Here is a 27,508-nt window from a genome sequence, read left to right as displayed (position 1 = left end):
GAATAAAAAGGCCCAGCTCTAAGGATTATGACAATATCCCAAGATGCAAATGACTAACTGCCAATAGCTTAAAATTATGATTCAGAATCTTTCAAAAGTATGTGTAAACCAACTGTTTAGACTCAAACTTCAACTGTGATGTGCCTGTATGGACAAGAATATACCACTGTATTGACATACACCAGAGCAATTGAAAAAGTATTACACATTTAATGTCATGTTGGATGCTCCGCCCCTAAGTTTCCAACATTAGAAGCATTAAGCTGATTTTACTACAGATGTAGTCTTAGAATTGAGGGAAAACTGTAGTCAATACCCAACCCAACCTTATACTGCTGAACTTCTCAACAAATACATAATCCTTCTGCTTTGTACTGTAGTAATTTAGAGGGAAAAAAATACTAACCAAAACCAGGAACTGAAGTCTTCTGTTGTTGATAAGAGGCCATGATACTATTTGCAGTAGAGCTGGGACCCAGAACCTAAGAAGAAAGTGGACTGTATCAGCAAACATTATCTCACACTTCTGATGACCACAATACCAAAGGCCAGGTCCCTTCCAGCAGTGAACAGCCCGCCATCTTCCCTGGGATGCTATAAATATAGTAATTCCCTTTTCCTATGTGACTTTAATCTGCCCATTTCTTTAGTCTCAACAGAGATCTCTAAATCTCCTTTCTATCAGAACAAGGTAATGATGGGGCTAAAAAGAAAATCTAGGAACCTCTCCTGTATGTGAGGTCTCTGACTCGCTCATGTATGTGGGGTTCCTATACATAACATATGCATTAAAGCTGGTCGTTTTCTCTTGCTAAAAAGAAAAAAGAAAATCTACAATGATATATGCCTGATCCTTTCCAAATGAGCAAGCCACACCCTGGGGAGAGGGAATAGTACAAGAGGTTATAGAATACACAGAGTATCTCTCACACTGTATTAAAAGATTTGTGGGGATTTTTATACCAAGATAAAAAAAAATGCATATCATGTAGAATGAAAATTCTGCACATGTTCAATGTAGAACAAGAGACAGGAATCGCACCCGTATAAGCCTAAGCATGCACGCGCAGGCCCCAGTGGCACACTGGGCGGCAATGCCACGTGCTCCAAGCACTTCCCGTGGCTCACGCTGTCTCGCACACGTGCCATCAGCATACTTTAGCGACCAAACAAAACCACAATACTCCTGCTCATTGTCCCCAAGACTCATGAAGTCAGTGACTTAGAAGTTAGTATGACCTGAATAGAGGAGGGCAGAGGAGGGCATGGGGAAGCATTAAAAATGGTTACCTTTGAAATCACTAGTTTTAAAGGTCCTCACATTTCTTCTAGGAAATACCTATTCTAGTATATTCAAGTATTTGTGAGGGTAATGATTCTCAGTTGCTCTCATTTTTATGGTTTGTAAGATGCTTTTACATCTATCCTCTTATCTAACAATCAAAACATTCCATGAGGTGTACAGGGGAAGCACCCTGCCCAGTTGTGCCTGAGGAGTCGAGGCCCAGTAAATGTGTATGTTTCTAACCGGTGAGCTGATGCCCCACGTCCCTGAGCTCCAAGCCCTTCCAGGCACCATTGGAGCTGCTGGGCTGAGGCTGAGAACACGCCTGTCAGCTGGCTCCAGTGCCCGGGGAGAGTGCGGGCGGAGGCAGGAGCCTGCCCTCCACCGCTTCCTGTCACTCAACAGCCGCTCTCTCCGCCACCGGCACCTGCTCGGTCCAGTTTCTGTTTATTTCTTACACTGAGAGCCAGTCTCATTAACCTCTCGGACATACCAGCACCAGCTGGCTGGCATCTTCTTCTCAGATGGTCAAGAACCAGCTCCGCAGGCCCTGCCTGCAAACTTTTAAACCCTTCTTTTGTTCTTCCAGTGGCATCCGTTACCATCTCTGTGATCTTTCTCTAAGTGTTCCCTTTCTGCCTCTCAGTCCTCCAACTCTCATATCCAAGCACTTCCACATATGAAATTCTCCCTGACAAAAGAGCAGCTGTGGGTTTTGTCTTATCAGACCTGACTGATACACTGCCTTTCTGAACTCAAGTCAAAACTCTTACTGGACCTGAGTTGTGAGAGACTGAGCAGAAGTGTAGGCAATAAATAGATGACAATACATTATAATTCTTGATGGGGCACAAACAGCTTTAAATATAATTAGCAAGGGTCGGTGTAACAACATAGAAGTAACAAGTCAAATTTCCCATAAAACAAAAGGAAAAGCAACTGTGTGGGATTCCATTCAAGAACTCTGTTGTCACCCATAAGCCAGAACACCTCCCCCTGCTCACCCCAATCTCATTGAAGGCCGGGCCAGCTGTCTGACCCTGTCATTTTCTCCACGACGGCTGTCATGCACAGAGCGGAGAAATAAAAACAAGCGCAGCCGCCTGACCAGGTGGTGGCGCAGTGGACAGAGCGTCGAACTGGGATGCGGAGGACCCAGGTTCAAGACCCCGAGGTCACCAGCTTGAGCGCGGGCTCATCTGGTTTAAGCAAAGCTCACCAGCTTGGACCCAAGATCGCTGGCTCGAGCAAGGGGTTAGTCGGTCTGCTGAAGGCCCGCGGTCAAGGCACATATGAGAAAGCAATCAATGAACAACTAAGGTGTCGCAACGAAAAACTAATGATTGATGCTTCTCATCTCTCTCCGTTCCTGTCTGTCCCTGTCTATCCCCCCGCCTCTCTCTGTCTCTGTAAAAAAAACAAACAAAAAAACAAACAAAAAAAACAAGCGCAGCCTGTGCCAAGGTGTCATAGTCACCATTTGGTCAAACAGGAGATCTCAGCAGCAGCTCCACTACAAGCCTCATGGACAGGACAGTCTTTTGCTTTCACTTTTTTTTTTTTTTTGGTATTTTTCTGAAGTTGGAAATGGGGAGACAGTCAGACAGACTCCCGCATGCGCCCGACCGGGATCCACCCGGCATGCCCACCAGGGGGCGATGGTTTGCCCATCTGGGGCATTGCTCTGCCGCAACCAGAGCCACTCTAGCACCTGGGGCAGAGGCCACAGAGCCATCCTCAGCGCCCGTGCCAACTTTGCTCCAATGGAGCCTTGGCTGCGGGAGGGGAAGAGAGAGACAGAAAGGAAGGAGGGGGGGAGGGGTGGAGAAGCAGATGGGCGCTTCTCCTGTGTGCCCTGGCTGGGAATCGAACCTGGGACTCCCGCACGCCAGGCTGACGCTCTACCACTGAGCCAACCGGCCAGGGCCTGCTTTCACTTTTAAGAGACTGTGTGAGTGTAATAACCTGCGAAACGATGAAAAAGTCACATTCTGTCTTTGAGGAAAACTTACAGGTATGGCTGAATTCTGCTGGTGGCTGACAGTCCAAATCTCTGGGAGGGACCTTTCCATGAGCTGCAGAGTATCCTCGAAGGCCTTCTGTAATTCCCTCCCTTGCTCATCAAACTCAAAGAGAAAGAGCACCTTTAAAATGCAGTGTACTTCATCTAGAGAACAGAAATGCAAGGGCAAATTAAGTTGTGTCCCCAGCTCCAAGCCAGAATCATACAGTTTCTCAAACAAAAAACATTTAACATCACACTATAGATGCCAACTCCCATATTTCCTTCTTTCTTCCCAAATGCTGGAGAAATTCAACCTGTCTACTACAAAGGGGGAAGTGAACACTGAGGCCCCAAGCGGGAAGCCGTGGCTCCCAGCCCTTCCTCTCGGCCTCAGCGCTCAGGTCTCCAGCTCGGGTACCCGATGCCCACGGGAGGGGCTGCTGGGTTACCAGCTAAGAAGGGCTCCGGGCCCCAAACTGATGCTTCCTGCTGCCAGTTTTGTCATTGTCAGGCTGGGGAAATTGTCTCTTCCCGTGTACCGAATTCTGCCTGTCTGTGGTATCCATTCACTACCTGCAGGTGGGCAGGAACCGTGGGCCAGGACTGAGAAAATACCTTTCAGCTTTTCGGTGCCCTGCAGCACCTCGCTCAGCGCCTCCAGGAGGGCCAGTTCCTCCAGGGGGCTACCTTCCTTGAGGCTGTGCTTCTTCCGCTCTGCTTTCCGGCGATTCTTAGACGACCGCCTGGGGAAATGAGGGAGATGGTTAAAAAGGGTTATCCCTGTGCTGCACCTATGAAAATGAACGTGCCTGCTGGCCGCCAATTTTCTGAGACACCCCGCATCTATGGCTGGGATCTGTATTTGGGAGAAATGGGATTCAAGTGATCAAGAGAATAAAACTGGGAAAGGCAAGTCTTACAGGCAGGAACAAGGAAAACCTTAAAAATCATGTCTGGAGTTAGAATTAAAATACAGAGTAAAATAAGGTTACATCTGATAACAAGAGCTGGAGCAATGAACAGAACAACATCGAACTTGAATTTTATAATAAAAACAAATTTAAAGGCAACAAAATAAAACTCAAAGAAGAAGACACATACACTAGACTAGGATCTGAATATAATAAAATGTGTGAATCCCATATTCTTTCCGCCTTAGAAATCTTTAATATGCCGTTTGTTTTGTCTGGGACGCTCTCACTCCAGCTCTTAAAGCCTAGTTCTAGTGCCTTCCTTGCAGTTTCTAATTGCCTCCCACACCCTTGAGATCAATTCAGTTTAAATACAGAATCCTGCAATGTTCAGTCTCCCAAGCAAGGCTATAATCATAGCTCCTTGAGTATTTTTCGTAACCTCCACTACGACTAGCATATGGGTGTTCAATAAACACTTGTACAACTACTGAACTAAGTAAGTGTGAGGACTTATATTTATGACCTCTTTTGATCTCGATTTCTAACTGAAGAAGCCTAAAATCTTCTTTCTTCATAATCTTTTTTTTTTTTTTGTATTTTTCTGAAGTTGGAAACAGGGAGGCAGTCAGACAGACTCCCACATGCGCCCGACCAGGATCCACCCGGCATGCCCACCAGGGGGCAATGCTCTGCCCATCCAGGGCATCGCTCTGTTGCGACCAGAGCCACTCTAGCACCTGAGGCAGAGGCCATGGAGCCATCCCCAGTGCCTGGGCCATCTTTGCTCCAATGGAGCTTTGGCTGCGGGAGGGGAAGAGAGAGACAGAGAGGAAGGAGAGGGGGAGGGGTGGAGAAGCAGATGGGCACTTCTCCTGTGTGCCCTGGCTGGGAATCGAACTCGGGACTTCCGCACGCCAGGCCGACACTCTACCACTGAGCCAACCGGCCAGGGCCGACATAATCTTTTTATTTTTTTAGTGCTGATCCTATATTATAGTCACTAAATATTTGTTAAATGATTAAAATCAAGTATTTTATAAATTAAGTACCCAGTGTAAGGTCCTCGGGGGCACTTGGTAAAGGCCCAGGCCATAAGGCTGCAGCAGAGAATATCTGAGCACAAGTCTAATCTGTTAGATGTGCCGGGACGTCCTTGCACAACTCCATGTGGCCTTGAAGCATGCCCTCTGCTCCTGCTGCACCGCCCTGGTAGAAAATGACCCCGATTTGTACTCTCTCCACATACCCAGGGCAAGGCAGGTGTGAGGGGAAAACATGGTACGTACGCTGATATCCTGGAGTTGCTATGGGAGTATTTGCCGCTGGTGTCACTGCCACTCATGACACTGCTAGTTTCAGAGAAGAGGTCAGACTCTGGACCGTGGGGCACCTCATCATCTAGAAAAGAAGAACCGGGCACAGAATGAAAACTCTCCGCTAATGTATGTTACTTTCAGTGGATTACAGTTAATACCAGGGCATAGCTAAGGATGGATGAAAATTATTATAAAGTTGACCTCAAAATGAAATGAGGTGACATTAAATACAGTTAGTATTTCTATACATAGTACACCAGTACCAAACTCTTTTGTCTTCTCTTTTTCTTTTAATTAAAGCAACAGAATGTTTAGAAATGAGGAGACTCTTTTTGTAAAATGGTAGTCAACCACGCTGGCTGGGTGGGGCGGAGGGTGGGGCGGAGGAGGTCTGGCAGTTCTCCCATGTGTGCTTGTCTTGTTCCCAAGGCCTCCCGGCGCACACACACAGACATACACAGCCCCAGTGACTGTCAGAGGCCTCAGGCTTCCCCCGACACAGGACTCACACTGCAAGGGGCACAATAAGCAGCTGGATGGAGGGTGACATTGTCGTCCACCCCAGCACCAGTGGTTCCCATGTAACACTCACCCAGAGGCACGGGCTGCGCTTGCTCCTTGAGCTCCCGAACCACCAGTAAACGTTTTTTATGGCGACTGAATGTGGCTGTCTGAGAGTCTAGAAATGCCATATAGTTTTTCTGGGCTGGGATACAGATAGAAAATAATTTCAGCATGATGCTCAAGCACAGGGAGAAAACTAAAGCAGGAAGACTGAGGGAGTTGAAATTTAACAAAAGGAAAAAGGTTACTAGGTTTTCCAAGCAAGATTTGTTTGTTAATGAGTATTAACCCACATCATTTTAGGAGAATGAACTAGAGACTGAGATTCCAGCTCTCAGAGCTCATTGACATCATCCTAGAATACCCTCTGCCACTAACTTCCTCAATCACCTGAACAAACACAGTACCTAACCCAAAACAGGACCGGCAAATAGAACAGGTGCACAGGAAGCTGTTAACAAAAACAGGAGGAAAGTCACCGAAATGCTTCCTGAACATAGGTGCGAGGCCTATGCAGATGGACAGCCAGCATTTTTCCAGGTTCTCACCAGCGGAGAACAGTTAAGAGCTGGCCACAGGCTGCCACAGGCCAGGGAGGAGGCTCCCCATACCCAGTTAGAGGTACCCAAAGTGAACGACACAGAATCCTCTCCCAATCTGAACTAGGATGGGGGAGGTGAAACAGGCAGGGTAGGAATGCCAACGGATGTTATGTCAGGATTGTCCTAAAAATGGCAGAGCTGAAAAGCAACCCCCCACTCCCAGAGATTTCTAGAAGTCGAACTGATGTCCTTTTCCACTTTGCTTGCAAGGGGTCACAATGACCATCACAGAATTCTAGAACAGGTAACACACATCTATTCTCTAGGAACCATCAACACCATTTCTAAAGGTTCTTCATTTATTTTGAAAAAATATCAAACCTACACAAAAGTTACAATAGTTTGACATACATATAATACATAAACCCTACGTAGAACCTAGATGTAACAACTCTGAACATTTTTGCTCTATTTTTGGCTCCCTCTGTTTCTACACTCACACACACATACACATTCTCTCTATATAATTTTTGTGAAAACTTTTGAGGACAAGTTGCAGCTATGATCCCTCCCTAATACTTCAATATCTCTAACGAATAAGGATATTCTCTAACATAACCACAATATAATTACTAACTGTAGGAAGTTGTGCCTCAATACAATACTACTCCTTTCAAGTGAACCAACTATTCCAAAATACAAGGATTCTTAATCCTACCTTATCAGAGCTTTATAACCTTCAGAGATTTTATGTGCTACCATTTAACTGGCTAGCATGTTAACAACTCTGGTCAGAATTAAGCATCACAGCAGGAGAGAATTCTGACAGACTGCACATAACGGCGTGAGGAAAGGATGTACTAATAGCACCGGGAGCGCTCTCCCATTTCTCTCCCTCCCATCTTTCCACTTCCAAATGAAGAACCCTATATAAATGTAGCCCTCACCTTCTAAAACAGACGGCTTTATGTTGGTTTCTATAATATCCAGTCTGTCATATTTGTATACCTAAAAGGAAAAAGACAACAACTGTAGGCAGGAAAAATTCAAGTCACGGAGAGTGACTTAGAAGGAAGCGGATCACTTTCAGCAGAGCAAGCCTCCTCTGAGACAACCACTGGAAATGCAGCTCATTTCAGCAGAAAACAGTAATAGTTCACATTTAGAGGACCAATTCCCAGCATCAAGACTAAATTTTTAAAATGGTTTCAAAAACACTGCTTATCCTCAGACGGGGAACCTGCCCCTACACGGCACGTGTCAGAGGGCAGGGGGCTGCAGCTGACCAGTCTCCCTCCACCCCCCCGCTCTGCTTGGCACCTAACGTGGGGGGGGTTTCAGGTTCTCGTACCAGTCTCAGCGCTTCTTCCCAGGCAGCTCCTTCCAACAGCAAGAGCACAGCTTCTTCATAATCCTGGCAAAGGAACATCAAGGCAAGGAACAGGTCAGCGGAGCAGGCGTGTCGGTGCCTGCACATACCTGCCTGTCCAGCTAGCCCGTCCATCCCAGCTTCAGCACCGTGCCTGGCCTGCAGGGCCCGCCAGGAGAGACCAACTCAAGGACAGAGGAGGTGCGCATTCTGGACACAAAAACCACACGGCACCTGTCCTCTCTCTACGTCCCTGCCTATCAGAACCACCAGAGAGGGCTGTGTAAAAAGCCCGTTTTCCCAGTTTCAATGAGTTTGGTTCAGCAGGTTTACATGGGCTCCTGAATTACCAAATCCACACTTTGAAAACACAGTCACTGTAGTAGTAATCCTCTCAGCTTTTCCTTTGCTCTCCTAATGTTTATTTTTTGTTTTATTAAAAAAAAAAAATAGGCCCTGGCCGGTTGCTCAGTGGTAGAGCATTGGCCTGGCATGCGGGAGTCCCGGGTTCGATTCCCGGCCAGGGCACACAGGAGAAGCGCCCATCTGCTTCTCCACCCCTCCCCTTCTCCTTCCTCTCTGCCTCTCTGGCCCGGGTGCTGAGGATGGCTCTGTGGCCTCTGCCTCAGGCGCTAGAATGGCTCTGGTCACAACAGAGCAATGCCCCAGATGGGCAGAGCACCTCTCCCTGGTGGGCATGCCGGGTGGATCAGTCAGGCGCATGCGGGAGTCTGTCTGCCTCCCCGTTTCCAACTTCAAAAAATACAAAAAAATAATAATAATAAGCCTGACCAGGCGGTGGCGCAGTGGATAGAGCGTTGGACTGGGATGCGGAGATCCCAGGTTCGAGACCCTGAAGTCGCCAGCTTGAGCACGGGCTCATCTGGTTTGAGCAAAGCTCACCAGCTTGGACCCAAGGTCGCTGGCTCAAGCAAGGGGTTACTCGGTCTGCTGTAGCTCCATGGTCAAGGCACATATGAGAAAGCAATCAATGAACAACTAAAGTGTCGCAACAAAAAACTGATGATTGATGCTTCTCATCTCTCTGTGTTCCTGTCTGTCCCTATTTATCCCTCTATGTGACTGTCTCTGTAAAAAATAAATAAATAAAACCTATAAACTTACAGAAAACTGAAAAATGAGTGTAATAACCTTTCTACAATTTTCAAATGTTTTGATGCTGATACTACCACCAGTAAAAATTTTTTCCTATACCCTAATATATAATTACTTAATGTATTTATAAAGCACATAAAACACATTTTAGAAAGATGACATATATAAAATAAGACAATTGAGCCTGACCAGGTGGTGGCGCAGTGGATAGAGCGTCGGACTGGGATATGGAAGGACCCAGGTTCGAGACCCCGAGGTCGCCAGCTTGAGCGCGGGCTCATCTGGCTGGAGCAAAGAGCTCACCAGCTTGGACCCAAGGTCGCTGGCTCCAGCAGGGGGTTACTCGGTTTGCTGAAGGCCCACGGTCAAGGCACATGTGAGAAAGCAATCAATGAACAACTAAGAAGTCGCAACGCGCAACGAGAAACTAATGATTGATGCTTCTCATCTCTCTCCGTTCCTGTCTGTCTGTCCCTGTCTATCTCTGCCTCTGTAAAAAAAAAAAAAAAAAGACAACTGAATGGGTTTCTTCAAGTAGTCACTGTCATAAAACAAGGGAAAGGGGAACACATCAGATTAAAAGAGGTTTAAAGGACATAAGATGCAAGACGTAACACACAGCCTTAGGCTGAAACCTAACTTGAACCAACCTATTGTAAACAATTTTGAACACCGTGCAGGAACCTGAATTTTAATTATTAGATACATTAAAATGTGTTAACAAGGAAAGACAAAGATAACCAAACAAAACAGCACAACACACATAGTTTAATTTTATTTTGGCTAAAAATATGTGTGTATGTGTACTGTGTATATAGATAAATATACTGCTCACAAAAATTAGGGGATATTTCAAAATGAATATGAAGTTATAAAAAATCCCCTAATTTTTGTGAGCAATTTAGATAGAGAACGTGCATGCACACTCTCTAGAAAGAAACAGGAGCCCTGGCCATTTGGCTCTGTGGTAGAGCGTCAACCCAGCGTGTAGAAGTCCTGGGTTCAATTCTCAGCCAGGGCACACAGGAGAAGTGCCCATCTGCTTCTCCACCCTTCCCTTCTCCTTTCTCTCTGTCTCTCTCTTCCCTTCCCATAGCCAAGGCTCCATTGGAGCAAAGTTGGCCTAGGTACTGAGGATGGCTCTATGGCCTCTGCCTCAGGTGCTAGAACGGCTCCTGTTGCAATGCAGCAATGCCCCAGATGGGCATAGCATTGCCCCCTAATGGACATGCAGGTGGATCCCAGTCGGGCGCATGCAGAATCTGTCTCTCTGCCTCCTTGTTTCTCACTTCAGAAAAAGAAAAAGAAAAAGAAACATACACACACACACACAAACACTCACACAAAAAAATAGAAATAGGAAGTGTTACTAACAGCAATCTGAGTGGCAGAAATAAGATGTTTTTATTTTTTGTATTGCACTTTCAACAATCTATAATACATATATACTATTTTAATTGTTACTTTTAATTAAAAAGATGAAATAAAACTTCTTCCCAGACCCCGGTGGATCATCTGGCACATGCCACACTAACAGGCCCATACCACAGGTGCACAAAGGGACATAGAGGGTGTGTTCTGTCCGACCGAAAAGCATGTGTGTGTGTGTGTGTGTGTGTGTGTGTGTATGCTGTACTGAGGTGAAAATCACATAACATACAATCAATCAATTTAAAGTATACAATTTAATATTTACTGTATTCACAATATTATATAACCACAACATTTTTACCACCCCATAAAAACACCCCATACCCATCAAGTAATCCCTCCCCATTTCCCTGCTCCCTCATTCCTTGGACACATCTAACCCGCTCTTTGTCCCTCCGGATTTGTCTAGTCTGGATATATCATATACACTAGGTGACCTTTTGTGCTTAGCTTCTTTCACTTAGCATGCTTCCAATATCTATCCAAGTTGTAGCATCTATCAGTTTTTTGTTCTTTTTTCCCCCTTATTTTCTTGATTATAATAAAATATACATAACAGCAAATTCACCATTTTCCTATTTTTTAGCATGTAGTTCAGTGGCATTAAGTAAATTCACATGGATGTGAAACCGTCATCACCATCTATCTCTAGAACTTTTTCCATCTTGTAAAACTGACACTCTGAATCTAGTAAACAGTAACTCCCCATGACCCCTACCCCCAGCCTCTGGTACCCACCTTCTACTTCCCGTCGCTATGAATCTGTCTACTCTAGGTATCACATGTCAGTAGAATCACACAATATTTGTTCTTTTATATCTGGCTTATTTCACTTAGCACAATGTTTTCAAGGCTCATCTAAGATGTAGCATGTATCAGTTTTCTGTTCCTTTTTATTGTTGAGTAACATTCCTGTGTGTGTGTGTCTCACTATTTAACCATTCACCTGTCACTGATGGACGTTTGGGTTGTTCCCACCTTTTGGCTATTATAAATAAAGCTGCTATCAACATTTGTATCCAAATTTCTTTGTGGACATGTTCCCATTTCTCTCCATAGATACTCAGGAGTAATACTGCTGGGTCATAGGATAATTCTAAGTTTAACTTTTTGAGGAATCACCGAACTGTTTTTCACAGTGGCTATACCTTTTATATCCCCACCAGCAATGTATGAGGGTTCCTACTTCTCCCCATTTCCAACACTTTTCATTTTTTGATTAATTGTGATATATTCACACAATGGAATACTAGTCAACAAAATAAAAAAGAATAAAATGCTACAATATAGATGAATCTTGAAAGTATATGACTGAGTTTCCAGCTCAGCATGTAAGGAACCTGGAAGTATTACTCTATCCTAACAACAAGTAAAAAGCTGAACAAACTGAAAGTCATTCATTCATTCTTCGCTCCACCGGAGAATTGAGGTCACAGGGCAAACCACTGCCCCCTAAAATAGAGGTGGATACGGAGAGCTACAGCTCACCACAGCAGAAACCCTCACACAGAAATCTCCACCAGAAGCAGTACCGGCAGGAGGAATCTGAACTGTAATGGATAAACAGCTGGAGGCTCACTGTGGGTCCGGCTAAGAGTTAAAGACTCTCTGGGGCCCAGACTCAGACCGGCTCCTACACTTCTGGGCGTTTTTACCCTAGGCGCCCTACCAGGTTCTCACCGTGGCTGTCAGAGGAGAACCTCCTGTTTCTAGCAGGGGAGGGAAAAAGGAGCCATTTAAAAATATACTCAATGCAAGCTGTTCTGTGCAAGGCCTGCTCTCAAAACAAACTATTTTGCCAGAGCCTAACCAAAGTGGGTTTCTCAGGGCCTCACCTATGTGGGGGAAGGGAAATACCCAATGGCACTCCCTCTAGTCGTACTGTCCTACCAAGCGGGTGACAATGCTGAGAAGCCCCGGTGAGGTTCCTGGTACAGTGCACAGGCTCACCAAGACGGGGACCTAATCACAGGACTCTGGAAAGCCTCTCCTGCCCTCACCCCTTATCACCACGCTAACACCTACTCACTGAATTTCCTTTCACCCAGTCCCTCCCAGCAGGTTATCAACACAAACCCACAAGGCACACAGAAAGGACACGGCCCAGTTTGAGGCACCAGAGTGAGTACCATAACAAGACTCAGATATGGCAGGGATGTTGGAACTAAGAGCCTGGGAATTAAAAATGAGTATAATAGGCCAATGACATAAGTAGACTGAACGCAAGAACAGATCGGTTATATAAACAGAGAGATAGAAATTTTAAGAAAGAGTCAAAAGAAATGTTAGAAATCAAAAGCTTTATGGGAGTGAAAAAGGCTATACTGAAAAGACCACATACAGATGATTCTATTTACAGGAAATGCTAGAAAAAGCAAAACTGTAATGACAGAAAGCACATTAGAGGTTGATAGGGGCTGGGAGTGGGGGGAACTAGGGAACTTCTTGGGGTGTGAGAAATGTTCTATATTATGATTGTAATGATGATTACACAACTGTAGACATTTGTCAAAACTCATCCAATTGTTAATTTCAAATTGGTAAATCTTACTGTATATAAATTGACATCCCAATTAGATATATATAAATTATAAATGTGAATTAAGTACATATTAATAATTTATATATATCTAATTGGGATGTCAATCCCAATTAAGTACATATATAGGAATTCTTCTTCATTTATAAAGAAAAAAATGGTGCCTGACCAGGTGGTGGCACAGTGGATAGAATGTCAGCCTGGGACATGAAGGACCCAGGATTGAAACCCTGAGGTTGCTGGCTTGAGTGCAGACTCATCCAACTTGAGCCCAAGGTCGCTGGCAAGGGGCCACTGGTTCAGCTGTAGCCCACCGGTCAAGGCACATATGAGAAAGCAGTCAATGAACAACTAAGGTGCCACAACAAAGAATTGATGCTTCTCATCTCTCTCTTCCTATCTGTCCCTCTCACTAAAAACAAAAGAAAAAAATGGTAACATCTGATCCATTTAATTAAACCACCTAGGTGGTGTATCTTTCGATTCCAACTCTATTTGCTGAGGTGTCGGCTCCGATCCCTGATGACCCTGTGAATGAGGGAGGTCCGCCATGTCCTGTCCTCAGCAGCCCTGCTCAGCTCCTGCGGACTCCTGCTTCCTTTATGGAACCAATCCACCTCACATCTGCTCTTCCTCTTTCCCTGCTGCATTATGCATATTTTATTCATTGCTGTTTTCAGTCAATCACTCAACATATTTTCTTTCCAGGATCTACTGATATAAAATTTTAGTTATCTTCTTTCACTCAGCTGGTTACGTAAAAGACACTGAAGTGTTTTTGTTACTTTTTTCTTTTTTTTTTTTTAAGTGAAAGGAGGGGAGGCAGAGACAGACTCCTGCCTGTACCCCAACTGGGATCCACCGGGCAAGCCCACTAAGGGTTGATGCTCTGCCCATCTGGGGCCCTTGCTCCATTGCAACTAGAGCCATTTTTTAGTGCTTGAGGCAGGGGCCATGGAGCCAACCTCAGCACCCGGGGCCAACCTGCTCTAATTCAGCTATGGTTGCAGGAGGGGAAGAAAAGAAGAAGAGAGAGAGAGAAGTGAGAGAGAGAGAGAAGTGAGAGGAGGAGGGGTGGAGAAGCAGATGGGTGCTTCTCCTGTGTGCTCTGGCTGGGAATCGAACCCAGGACACCCACAGCCAGGCCGATGCTCTACCACTGAGCCAACCGGCCAGGGCCGTGTTTTAAAAGCATGATTATGTTATGCAGATGTGCCCACTAGCAACAACTGTTAAAACATCATCTCACTGAAGGCCAGAACCTTAAGAAGGCGATCATCTCTGCTGTCACCCTACGTGCATGTGTGTCCTGTTTGTTGTAACCAGTGCCAGTGCAGTTTTATTATTTTCACAGTAAATTCTATCAAAAGCTGGTAAAGTACTTATCTTTATAATCTACTCAAAAAATTAGAATCCATCAAGCTCTCTCAGGTAAAAGATATTTCCAACAGAGAGAATCTGTATAAAAGCCAAAGAAGTATTTGAAGTTCAATCACCTTGTTCTCATTATTTCTACTTTGGCAAGTTAACATAAAAATATAGTTTCCTTGGGATTTCACTCAGTACTTTTTTTTTTATTTATTTATTCATTTTAGAGAGGAGAGGGAGAGACAGAGAGAGAGAGAGAGAGAGAAGGGGGGAGGAGCTGGAAGCATCAACTCCCATATGTGCCTTGACCAGGCAAGCCCAGGGTTTCGAACCGGCGACCTCAGCATTTCCAGATCGACGCTTTATCCACTGCACCACCACAGGTCAGGCAGTACTTTCTACCAAGGTCAAACCACTAGTACATCGCATAGTAAAGCTCTTTGCCATTCTACCTTACAGAACTTATATAGAAATATGTTGAATCTAGACTTCCAAGTCAAGTCAGCAAGATGGAAGACCTGCAGGGCAAACTACCTCTAACTTCCTGATCACCCACAGTTCTTTTCAGTTTCATGGCGCATAAGGTACAACTAGGAAGTCCTTGCTTGTTCTCTGGGGGAGTTGCACCAGGGCGGGCCGGGCTCACCTGGGCGTACTGTTCCAGAACCAGGGCAGGCTAGGCTCACCTGGGCGTACTGTTCCAGAACCAGGGCGGGCTGGGCTCACCTGGGCATACTGTTCCAGAACCGCGGCTGCCTCGCTGTGCTTCCTCTGCTCCACCAGCTTTCCTGCGAAGACAACAACATGCTGACAACAACCGTTTTACCAAAACGCAAGTGAAACGGTTGCTAGTACTATTCACCTAAAAACGGTCTTGTACAAATTGGACGCTGAGCTCTGCAGATTACATGTTCAAAGTGAGCTACTTTAAGGTGGCACTTTCAGGGGTGCTAAGACTGTTCCGTGGGATAATAAAAGGCAGTACCGAAAAACTATTCTCTGATCAGTAAGTCTGGGAAGCACTGGGTAAAACAAACTTAAACAGATTCTGCCGCTGAGGCGCTTCATTAATATGTCTTTATTATGTATCAAATTAAGTACTTTGTGAGTTTCTTTGAGAGAAAGAGGCAGGAATACCATGGAGACCTATCCTGACTGGCAGGTGCAATCTAAATTTAGCACAAGATGTGAAAATAAAGTATAGTCAAATTAGTCATGAAAAATGCTTACGAAGGCATGCATATGGGAAACTGACTTAGCATCCCTCACTACCCCACCTTTTCCTCTAATACAGCGATTTCCCACACGAGGCACACTGGCGTACTGCAAGAATTTTTAAAACATGCTGTGCCTGGCTATTTAGTCAAAGGCACTAAGCTCTTTTCCCTTAGACTGTCAAATTTTAAAAATGACAACAGCTAACACAACAGCCACTCAGTGTGAATGAACCAAAATTATACCTATTTTTTTTGTCAGGTTGGCAAAAATATATTTTTTGGTGTGCCGCAGAATTTTAGTAATTTGTTTCTGTGTGCCATGAGCTGAAAAGGTTGAAAATCGCTGCTCTGGCCTGACCTGTGGTGGCGCAGTGGATAAAGCGTTGACCTGGAAATGCTGAGGTCGCTGGTTCGAAACCCTGGGCTTGCCTGGTCAAGGCACATATGAAAGCTGATGCTTCCTGCTCCTCCCCCCCCTTCTCTCTCTGTCTCTCTCTCCTCTCTCTCCCTCTCTGTGTCTCTCTCTCCCTCTCTCACTCTCCTCTCTAAAAATGAATAAATAAAAAAATTAAAAAAAAAGAGTCGCTGCTCTAATAGGAAGAGACTGCTGTTTGCTTGGTTCAGCACTAGGTGGCGATAGCTGGCTTACGTTTGGGGTCATGAAATGCTTTTAGATCCCAGAATCAGTCAGCCCAGTTAAGACAATCACACTATAAGAGGCATACAAAATCCAAGGTGACTAAGGGGTGAACAAAGTCATGCCTCCCATCTCCAGGCCATATTATCACTGACCAAAACAGGCAGAGTTACCTCCACTATTTAAATAGCTGTCTCTTCTTTCTTTTGCTGGCTTATAAAAACTTAACTAAGTTAACGTGCACATGAGGAGACTCCACCATATAGCAATTCTCAAAGTTCTGACCACTGCCTTCCCCACCACTTTCTGTTAAACATCTGAGAGAACTGGGTGCACTCCATCATAAGGCAAAAACAGCAAGCTAAGAGTTGTAAAGAATATAAAAAAGGTCACAGACCATAGATCATAGAGTTAGAAGTTATAAACTACCAATAACACTAGTTTATAAGGCAGAGGTAACAACAAGGCCAGAATGAATAACTAAAAGGTCTAAAATAAAAAATACTTAAACTTGTAAAAAGAGTTCAGCTTGGAAATTGAGAGGGCTTATCAAGAGCCTACAGATCTACTAACCAGAATATGCCAGAAAAAGAAGTGATAATATGATTCATTTTTATGATAGCAAGTTAAAGAATAATTCAAATAACTAAAGAGGATATGTAAACATATTTAAAGGGATGTAATTTGGAGTATTTTTAGGAATGCTTTTGATTTTCTTAGAGATAATAAAGAAACAGTATTTACAAGTCACTTAAACAGTGAGGGGAACACACCCTGGTCAACCACTCACCGCAAGCACAACTGCGGCCAGACCCCTACTCAGCGCTTCTCCCAGGAGGGCCGCAGCTCTCCTCTGCCCTAAGAAATCCAACCCTGCTCTAGCCTCACCACTGGTCCAGCCAATCCACAGACTCCGAAACACCTAAACGGCCTGTTTCTAACCTGCAAATGCTTATACATCTGGCCTCTTCTCTTACACCGTTTCTGAAAACTGCTATAATGGTTTCCAAAGATCCATACCTGAAGGGCCTCACCTCAAAATTCATCTTTACCTTCATATTGGGCACACGGCCACAATTACACTCCACCCGGTGTGGCCACGTAATGCTAGTTTTGGTGAATGTGATGGAGAAATGATAGTGTAACTTCTAGGTCATTTCAAACATAAAGATAAGTGTTGCCTGTGACTTCGGATACCCTTCCCACGGAATGGAATGCAGATGGGGAGACTGCTCCAGCTCCGCCCAAGGGTGACAGGGCCCCATCATGGAAGGACTTGTCAGATGCGAGAAATAAACCACTTTACTTATTACACCACTGCATTTTGGGTCTCCTCCTATAGCAGTTTAACCTTTACTCTTCTTAGAAAACCAATGCAAATTAATTTTTATTGAGTATGAGACTGTTCAAGGTATAATGCCCTAAATTTCTTTGCAAAACTGCCAAATAAAACAGAGAAACAAAAAGACCTTTGAAGAAGTTCTCATTCAGAGAACCCAATGACAGGGTTACCTGCCAGAGCCCTGCCGAGGCCGGCCAGCTGGTCTGCGCCCAGGTGAAGCTGGGCCGCCACGCAGAGAGCGTGCTGCCAGCTGCCGGCAGCCAGGAAGGCGTCAAGAGCTCTCTCGTGGGCACCGCAGCGGGCGAACACGAGCCCCGCCGGCTCAGGGCGGCGCTCCTGCAGCAGGTGCTCCCCATAAGCAATGCTGACATCCTGTGAGGAGAGGCAAAGGATCGGTGAGGAAAAGTGACAGCCATTTTTTAAATCTGTGATGTAGGCTGCCTTAGTCACTATATTTGAACTCTTGCATTACTTAGGAAAATCTTACAGTCGCTTAGTGAATTCAATTTTCCTTCCATTCAAAACCCTACTGAGGCTGTGCCATTTATTCACTCAACAATTACTGGGGACTATTCAGGGCAGTGGGAGTGATGCTGCAATATGAAAAATAAAACCAGTGAGCAAGAAAACAAATAATAGGAACCACCGCCAAGTTCTTGCTCTTGTGGCAATAAAGGACTGCTAGTGGCAAAGGCAGAGCTGAGAGGAGAATCAGCCATATAAAGAGTTAGGGAGAGTGTCCCAGCTGAGAGCACAGAGGCCCGTGGCCCCCGGCAAGAACGTGTACAGAACACACAGGAAGGAACAGGCAGCGAGGCCGGTGCGGCTGAAGCAGAGAGAGCGCAGGGGAGAGGAACACAATGAAAATGAGAGCAAGAGGCACCCACTAGCAAAATCTCTGCTGCCCGGTTCAGTGTTAGGCAGGGCCACAGAAAGGGACAGAACATGGGAGCCTTCCACTGCCTGTGGGAGAGACAAATCAGCAACTGAGCACCGCCAGGTTAAAAACAAGGGACCCGGGACTTCAGTGTTTGGAACGTCATCCAGCTTTCTGCCGGAGGAGGCCTGAGAGTGTGAAGGACAAGGGGAAGGCGGAGGGCTGGCAGAGCGCCGATGCTAATGCAGTCGGGGCGGCTCACAGAGAGATGTGTGTCACTGGCAGACCAGCGGAACTGGGGGTGACGATGGCCCGGTGAGTGGTGGCTGACAGCCTGGGCCCCATATCCCAGGTTAGCCACTGCGCAACCGAGGTCCCTGGGCAAGTCGTATCCTTATTTGTAAATCACACACACTGCCTATCAGGTTTTTATGAGAATTAGATGTTTTTTAAGCTTATAAACAAAGTATCTGATGTATAAGAAAAGCTAAACAGATGTTTGTTTAAACAAACCAACCAAATGTTACCCCTGTACCCTGAAAGAAATGAGAAAGCCCTGCCCTTTCCAGGATGATGGGCTAGGCAGCAGCGAGGCTGGGCTGCAGGAGGGGTCCGGGGTGAAGGCCAGGTTCCTGGTCTGAGCACAGTCTTCAGAAGAACAGGTCAGGGCCATCCTCCCGGACCAGAGGTTCAAGGTGAGGCTATGTAGTCTCAGGATAAATCTTGAAACCACGGACAGTGTCATAGACTGGCACCCCTCAGGACCCTCACCCCTTTCCAACTGAGGCACACAGCACAACAGGGGAGCCGCATTTCGGGTACCACACACCTTATACTGCTGCGAGTTCGGGGGGTATATCTTCAGAGCTTCATTATACAAGCTTTTATCTTTTATTAAGTTTAAGCATTCTGGGAAGTACTCGGGTCCTGCAGGGAGAAGATTCATACGTACACAAGCTTAAGACTTTGGAAGCGGAAAGAATTTCACTTTTACCAACGGTCCCTAAACAAGATCCATAAGGGACCTTTTTAAGACCTGCATAATCAGAGGATCTGGAGAATGGAACCCAGAAACGTGGATTTTAATGAACAGCATTGCAGACTCTGAGTTATTAGAAGCACTGATTGGGGTCAGAGTTGTACTCACAGAGCCTTCTACGCTACACTGATAAATGACCATGCAGCCCAGTTTGCTCAACCTGCTCAACAGGAGTCACCTGGGGAGCTTATTACACCTGCACAGGCCCGAGTGCTACCGGCCCAGCGAGTCAGGTTCCCCAGGGAAGCAGAGCGTGTGCTGACCGGGTGCCCAGGTGGCTGACTCCGCCCGTCCCCGTCTCGGTCCCCAGGAAAGACACACGGGCCAGGGCCAGGGTGAAGCAGAGCAGGGGCACCGTGCTCATCCCACTCGGCCACTGAGGACTAACACCATGGCTCTCACGGCACCGCCAGTGGCCACCTCACTGCACATAAGCCAGGTTTCCCCCAGGTGTTCGCAGGCACCTTGAGAAGGGTGAACAATCGACCGATCTGATGGTGGGACACTGAAGTGAATTCAGGAGCTGACGTTCTTCAGCCACAAAGAATCTGCTCTGCCTTCTCAGCCGCGGAGCTCTTCAGTTCTTTAAAGGCACCTGCTCTATGCTCAGCCTCTCAGATCGCAGAGTAAGGGGCATGCGTGTAGCTGTTCAAGTTTTCAGGAGTGGAAACTGAAATCAACTAGGTCTAACCTAACATTTTAATGGATACCCTGCACAGTTCCAAGGAAAATGTGAAGCAGAGATAAACATACCAATCCTCAGACTTACCACATTTGCTGAGGTGGCCAATGGCTTTTTCATACCGTTTCAAGTACTTGTCTATGGTGAACCGCTGATAATTAGTTTCCATTTTCTTAAGTGTATTAAGAAATGGAAGATATTCTTTGGGATCCTAAATTAAAAAAAAAACACACATACAAACTTTGTGACTACATTTATTTATAAACAAATATATAATTATAGCAGTAAGTCCAAAGCTACATAATTTTAAAAATATGTACCATATCAACACATTTTATATATTATATAAAACTCAACTACATAATTCGACTTTTGACGAAAATGCTTTAATATATAGGCGTTATTAGTTTTCATTAGGAATAATGACTATCTCTTACCTAATTCTCAAAATAGCCACGTATTTCATGGGCTAATAAGGAAAACAAGGTTCCAATCTGTAAGATAGTCAACAAATGCAGCCAAGTTTCTCCTAAAACTGCAAGGCAGGCGTTCAGAACAGTTCCCATGACACACCACGCCCTCCATTTGCAAAGGCAGAATTATCCTGAGTGGACATGAGCCTCTGCGGCCCTGCCAACCAAGCTCTATGCACTGATCGTCCCCCGCTCTGTGCCACGCCACAGGAGAGACCATGCTCTTTCTAAAGAAGAGGTGCTTCCTGTTCTAATTCAGTTCCACTGGCAGGCAGGATGAATACACACATAAGAACAATAAAGGGGGGAAAAAACAAGAGTAAATAATTAAGTGTTCATGCATGTGATGCAGGGGACACCTACAAGCCAAAACATTCAATCAACAAACATTTAGTAAGAGCCTGCTATACGCAAAGACTGCAGCACGACCTCAACCTCAGGAAATGTCACCGAGGAGACAGACTGGGATGCAGGGCAGGCTCTGGGTGCAGTGAAGCACATGGGGTCAACTTCTCCAGTCTCCAGGCGGTGGGTAGGGAGGAAGGAATGGCTTGCTGAGTGGATGCCACCAAGGCATCCTTTGACCAAGGTGAGTGAGAACTGGCTAGGTGGACGGGGAGGGTGAGAGCGGTGGGAGCCCGTGGGCACTGGGCCCTTTACAATGTTATATGTAAAGGTGTGTGGTGGTTGGGCCAGACAAGCACTGCTTTCCTCCAGGGAACAGAAAGAGGGACAGCATCAGCAATGACAACAGATAGATACACAGGGAGCAGACCACGGAACACCATGGCTTCTGAACCTGATCCTGGAGACATGGGGAGCCCATGAAGGATTTTAAACAGAGGAATGAAGGATCAAATTTTCCTTTTTTGAAAGATCACTCTGGCAAGAGCAAAGAAAGGAATGGTAGGGGATGAAACTGAGGCTGCAAAATAGAAAAAATGTGCAGACCAGCGTTCAAACTTTTTGACGACAGCTTGCGAAGGTGGGACAAGAGGCGCCGTGTTTCAACCTTCCCCTGAAGAAGTGAGCTACAAGAGAGAGGTCTGAATCTGAAAAGGAATGCTTTATTTCCTTTATAAAAGGAGAATTTGTCCATACATATGCCTATAATCTTAAAAATAACAAAGTAATTTTATTTCACTTGCTCAACCTCACAGTCAAAACACTTAGATAAGCACAGCACTTTACAGAGAACGGCACTCAGAGTGAGGCCCCGCCCACTCACAGAGCTGCCTGCAAGCCTTCCAGCCGGACAGCACCGGGCTGAACTCTGCACTAGCAGGAGCAAGGGTTCATGCTACCATGGTTACAGACACAAGAACCAAACAGAACCAAAGAGACAGCAAAGTAGCAGCTCCACACACCTTCTGTGACTTCTCAGCTACCATGAGGACCAAATCAAAGTCATAGGTCCCAAGAGAATGGTCATATAATTCATTCACATCCACCAGCAGCAGCAAATACTTCAAGGCCTCTTCTGCACTCACAGCATCAGGAACAGGGGGAGCATTTCCTGTCAAGTGTCAGAAAACAAAACAGAACCGAACCATTTGGGAGAAACCCCCATACCAGAGGCAGCATAACCAAAAAGACAAAGTAATAGATTTTCTCACAGTTACACGCTTTCGACTCTTTTGTACATGCTTTGTAGGGCAGCACTCAAAAAACTAACAGATCTTAATATGGCACCCAATGGCCATACAATACAGCTGTGCTGAGGCCCTGGCCCTGTCGGTGCCATGCCCCGGACACTGAACGGTGACAATCAAGCCCATTAAACACTCTGGAACGGGTCTCTACCTTGGAGCTCGTGTACCTTCTGCAGCACAATGTCCAGTTCCGGGGTTGTTTTCTTCACGTGAGAGGTGAGTATCGACAGGCAGTACCTGAGGCAACAAGCGAAGACCACCCCAGGATAAGAAGGGTGAACAGACAACTGCACACTGTTTTGCAGACGCCACCAATGCCGGCACACGTACCTGTCAGCGTCGATGCTCTCCATGGCCGCTCTCATAGCATCGCAGATAAGGTCTACTTTCCTCCCTGCGGGGTCCCCAGGCCGTTGGACAGTGCTGGCAATGGGTGGAGGGTACATGGTCTTGGTGACATCTTCTTCCCTAAGAACAAGTGTGCATTAAAAGGTCACTCACTGAACATGTGTCCCCACTCTCAAACTACACCAACATAAACCCAGGTGTGCTGATGAGATGATAAATAAAAATAGCTCCTGGAAAACAGTTCAATTATGAAAATACTCATATAAGGTAAAAACATGGAGAAAACAACTGAGAAATAAAAACATGTCCACAAAAGACATGTGCAGTAATACTCATAGAAGGTTTTAGGTCCAGGCCGGGTGTGAATAAACAATTATAGTACACACACACACACACACACACACACACGGTTTTTGTTTTTTTTTCCTAACAACTGTAGCATATTTACACAATGGCGTACAAGAAGAACTTGTAATACATGCAGAGTGGATGAATCTCAAGATGCTACACACTAAAGGAAAGCTTTATTTAAACAGAAAAGTGAATACTATATGAGTCCATGTATATAGCTCTTGAACATGCAAAAGTGATCTATGGTGTAAAACTCAAAAAAGTGGTTGCCTAGGGGACAGCGATTGACTGAGCAGGGGCTGGAGGGAAGTTGTGAGATAAAGAGAGAGAAAGTCCTCTTGGTAGGGGTTTAAATTGCATGGAAGTATATACATTTGTCTAAACTCACTGCATGGTACACTTACTGATCTGTGCATTTCATTATAAACATGTCCTGGTGGAGGCCCCTACACAAACGACACATTCCTACATAATGCCATGCAAAGTGAAATGCTGAGAGACAAGGCGACTGATGTCTATAGTTCCCTTGAAATTTGTCTAACAGCATGATGAATGGACAGATGATCAACAGTGATAAAGTAAATGAACATGAATTCTAGAATCTAGGTGCAGAATGCTCATCTGACAATTCTCTCAACTTTACTATGTGTTTAAAATATTTCATTAAAAAGTTGGAGAAAAAAATCAATGCAGACAGAAAAAGACACCATTTGATTTTAATCTAGCAAGAAAAAGTTTTACATGTCCATCTAAAAATAGTCAAATAATAATTCTTACCTACATACTTTAAAGTCTTAGTTTTAAACAGACTAGTTATAAATTCCAGTACATATTACATTTAAGAGTTTTAGTGAAATTTTTCCCATCTACCTACCTACCTACCTACCTAACCTACCGACCTATCTGATTTCCTTAACTATAAGAGAAAATTATATATATCATACATTCAAATTACTTACTTCAATTCTGTGAAAAACAAATTGATATAATTTACAGAATCTATCTGTTTTATGAAGGTCTCCACATTTTCAAGAAACACCTATCCAAAAAAAGGGAACAAAATATTTAGTTCAGGCCACATGTGTTCCAATCTAAAACAAGATGGGGTAAACAGCAGAGGCAGAAGCTTACTTTAGGATTATGATCATGAATCAGATTGAGATTAATCCTCAGTTTTCTCATGCATTCAAATGCTTCTTTAAACATAAGTCTGTGAAGAGAATGGGTAGAAAAGGCATTCACAAACACTAAGCTCCCAAGACCCAGCACATTTTCATTATACAAACCAGTTCTAATTAGCTTACAGCCCAAGTGCCAAACAATCACAAATGGACTTCCACTCTGAAATCACAGAATAGAAAAATCAAATACCAAACTCATTTACCTTCTTACAAGGTATGATGTAGTCATTAGTCACCATGGCAGGCTAAGGACTACATCCTCAACTACATACGAAAGAAAATCATCAAGGAATTTTGGTCTACTTCCTTTTCTAACAAAATAATACAAAGTTCCCCCACACACAGATTCCAATAATGGATCATTCTTTCCTAAGAGTGGTGCAGGCATTTTTGGGTGATAGTCCCCCCGTAAATCTGAAAGCCTTGGTTGGGCCTTCTGCCCAGTTAAAACATACAGACACAGTTTGGTCTGGGTGTATACACAGTTTGGTCTGCACAATTTCCCTGGGTTTACAGGCCACATAAAGCCCTTCGGATCCCACAGGCCAGGAAGCTCTGACTGATGGGGCGAGCCTCATGATTCTTTCTGCTGGAAACGTCAACTATGCCACGTGGTATTAAAATCAAAGTATGGGGAAAAACCCTCTGCAAATCTGATTGGCGACATCTGTAATGAAGGTTTTGCAGACTTTAAGTTTTAAAACCTTTAAAAAAATACTTACTGTCTTCACACAGAAGTCCTAACAAGCTAGTCTGACCAGGCGGTGGTGCAGTGGATAGTTTCGGACTGGGACGCGGAGGACCCAGGTTCGAAACCCCGAGGTCGCTGGCTTGAGCGCGGGCTCATGGGGTTTGAGCAAGGCTCACCAGCTTGAGCCCAAAGTTGCTGGCTCGAGCAAGGGGTCACTCAGTCTGCTTTAGCCCCCCCCCAGTCAAGGCACATATGAGAAAGCAATCAATGAACAACTAAGGTGCTACAAGGAGAATTAATGCTTCTCATCTCTCTCCCTTCCTGCCTGCCTGTCCCTATCTGTCCCTCTCTCTGTCTCTGTCACACACAAAAAAAAGTCGTAACAAGCTAACCAGTCACATGCATGGTACTTACTTATCCAACCACTTCCGAACCTGAGCTAAAACCAGGGCTCGATGATGAACAACTTCTAAGTTTCCCCTTGGCATCTTAAAATAAATAAATCCAAGCAATAAAGTTTTAATTAGATAGAAAACATTTAAATACCTAGGACACACAACTTTATCTAACTTCACAGTGAACTACCACAAACACCATAAAGTGAACACACTTTTAGCAGAAGACAGCAGTTGTGCTCAATATTTATTGTGACTTTCCAGAAAAGCTTCCCTATTAGCTTTCCTGGGCAGAACCTGTATGAACAGTGCTTTGTATAAAGCTAACAGAGAACCTAGCAAGGAAAGATTTAGAATAAATTTTTGCAAATAATAAGAGAGCGTAAAATACAATCTGCAATAATTGTTTGGTCTTGACTGTCCAACAACAATCAGAAACACAGCCGGAATAATCAGCTCACCTGTAATATCAGCTTCGTGTCCTGGGGCACAACAGTGACAATGCGGGATCCCCTCTCCACCTTCCGCAGAGTTTCCCCGTTAGACACGCGACTGCTGCTCACACCCGCCTGTAATGCTGAAGACGCCATTGGCTAAGCCTTGAGAATCACTGTCAGACAAGCCACTCTCCATTAACTGCAGCTGAAACTGCATGTTACCCGAAGACAAGAGAGCTCCTTTGCTCCCCACTCAACCTCAAGACCATTCCCCTTCCTGGTAAACAGTCTCAGCCCTCGAACGTGCCCTCTCTCACAGAGCTTTCCCGCATATTCACATACACAACTTCTCAGCTGATCGGAAAACACAGGGAAGGCTGGGCAGCCCCTCCGTTTCTTAGCACTATAATCATACCAGTGAATTTCCAGGTTAGAAGCAAAGACAATAAATGGGGATTTTTAGAATAAGGAACTTACACACACATGCACACACATGAGGGGCGGGGGTTGCCCTTGCTATAGAAGAAAAAAGGGAGCCGATTACTCTACGGCATAGAGTCCTTCAGGTGGTACAAGGATGGCCACAGTGAGAAAAGGAAGGTTATGGAGAAGTTAAAGCACAGTCCCAGTTTGGTGTGTGTTTAACTTTAGAACAGAACATTCTGCTTAATGAAGACTTCCTTCTCAGGAAGTCTTTGCTAACTGGTGTAGAATGACTTAACTGAGATAGTATGCTGGGACTGGGACTAATTGAACACTAATGGTTTTCCCCAGTCTAGGACTCCAAGATCAAAAGCTTAAAGGTCAACAACACTTCAAAGAACAAAAGATATTTGAAAAAGGACTATTTTCTATTTCACACACTGAAAACTTACTTTTGAATGAAGCATCCCTCAGGCAAAAACACTGGCAGGTATGAGAATGCGTTGTCAACAACAGAAACTCATCGTATACTGCAAATGATGTGATGTTTGAAGCAACCTACGAGGCAAGGGAGGCAAGGGGGACAATGAGTTTTATGCTTGGAAGCAACATGGAAAAGGACCCAGCACCAAATCAAGCCTTTATACCTCATTGTCATTGATGAAAAAGCGACACTTGTCAGTTAGACCAAGGACACATTCCTGCAAAGAGGTAAAACTGAAATTACAAACAATTCTAACCAAACTAGTTCAACTTAACTTTTTAACAGTAGAACCTATTACACAGTTCTACTGGCCTATAATTTCACATGTGTATTCGGGACTGAATATATAGATATGTAGGGAGTGATTGGTCCAGTGACAGGTGGAGTACGATGCCACCCAACCCATCAGCAAGCCCTGTCACTTCTGTCTCCAACGTATATTTCAAATACGTCACCTTTCTGCCCTCGCTGGCTCCACTCCAACAGTCACTTCCACTCTCATTCTTTTCCAATCTACTCTCCACTGGGAAGCCAGAAAAACCTTTCCAACCATGAAGCAAATCACATTACTGATAAAAAATTATGAATAGTTTTCCTTTGTTAAATAAAAAAATAAACCCCACATTCCATCCTACGGCCTTTCACTAAGCTCCAGCCAGACTGCTTCCATTCAGTTCCTTGAATAAGCTGAGCTCTCTTCAAGTTCAAGGTGTGTACAGCCTTCTCCCTGAACACGTTCTCCTCCTCAGGGATCGAGCTCTCTTCCTCCACCTCTCCGCACAGACAGCACCCCAGGACAGAGCTTTCCCCCAGAGTAGGTCTCCCCATGC

At 44.9% G+C, this 27,508-nt stretch overlaps 1 protein-coding gene across 1 annotated transcript in view; it reads right to left on the bottom strand.

The window, feature by feature from the left end:
* Nucleotides 1-27,508, bottom strand: part of ELP1 (elongator acetyltransferase complex subunit 1) — a 75,025-nt gene that overhangs the window by 5,673 nt on the left and 41,844 nt on the right. Inside the window, exons 17-36 of the mRNA XM_066256580.1 lie at nt 26,842-26,895; nt 26,647-26,752; nt 25,796-25,911; nt 25,354-25,427; nt 24,199-24,277; nt 24,027-24,106; nt 22,699-22,836; nt 22,520-22,605; nt 22,084-22,232; nt 20,331-20,454; nt 19,352-19,449; nt 17,816-18,017; nt 15,176-15,237; nt 7,978-8,040; nt 7,574-7,634; nt 6,113-6,226; nt 5,491-5,602; nt 3,906-4,033; nt 3,298-3,452; nt 407-482 (exon numbers count right to left, since the gene is read on the bottom strand). Of these exons, the coding sequence (XP_066112677.1) occupies nt 407-482; nt 3,298-3,452; nt 3,906-4,033; nt 5,491-5,602; nt 6,113-6,226; nt 7,574-7,634; nt 7,978-8,040; nt 15,176-15,237; nt 17,816-18,017; nt 19,352-19,449; nt 20,331-20,454; nt 22,084-22,232; nt 22,520-22,605; nt 22,699-22,836; nt 24,027-24,106; nt 24,199-24,277; nt 25,354-25,427; nt 25,796-25,911; nt 26,647-26,752; nt 26,842-26,895 (2,077 nt within the window). The remainder of the gene's footprint in view (nt 1-406; nt 483-3,297; nt 3,453-3,905; nt 4,034-5,490; nt 5,603-6,112; nt 6,227-7,573; nt 7,635-7,977; nt 8,041-15,175; nt 15,238-17,815; nt 18,018-19,351; nt 19,450-20,330; nt 20,455-22,083; nt 22,233-22,519; nt 22,606-22,698; nt 22,837-24,026; nt 24,107-24,198; nt 24,278-25,353; nt 25,428-25,795; nt 25,912-26,646; nt 26,753-26,841; nt 26,896-27,508) is intronic.

The sequence above is a fragment of the Saccopteryx bilineata genome, chromosome 2, assembly GCF_036850765.1.
Source record: "Saccopteryx bilineata isolate mSacBil1 chromosome 2, mSacBil1_pri_phased_curated, whole genome shotgun sequence".
Taxonomy (NCBI): domain Eukaryota; kingdom Metazoa; phylum Chordata; class Mammalia; order Chiroptera; family Emballonuridae; genus Saccopteryx; species Saccopteryx bilineata.
Note: the sequence above shows the minus strand (reverse complement) of the source record. Positions and strands in the feature narration are given on the sequence as shown.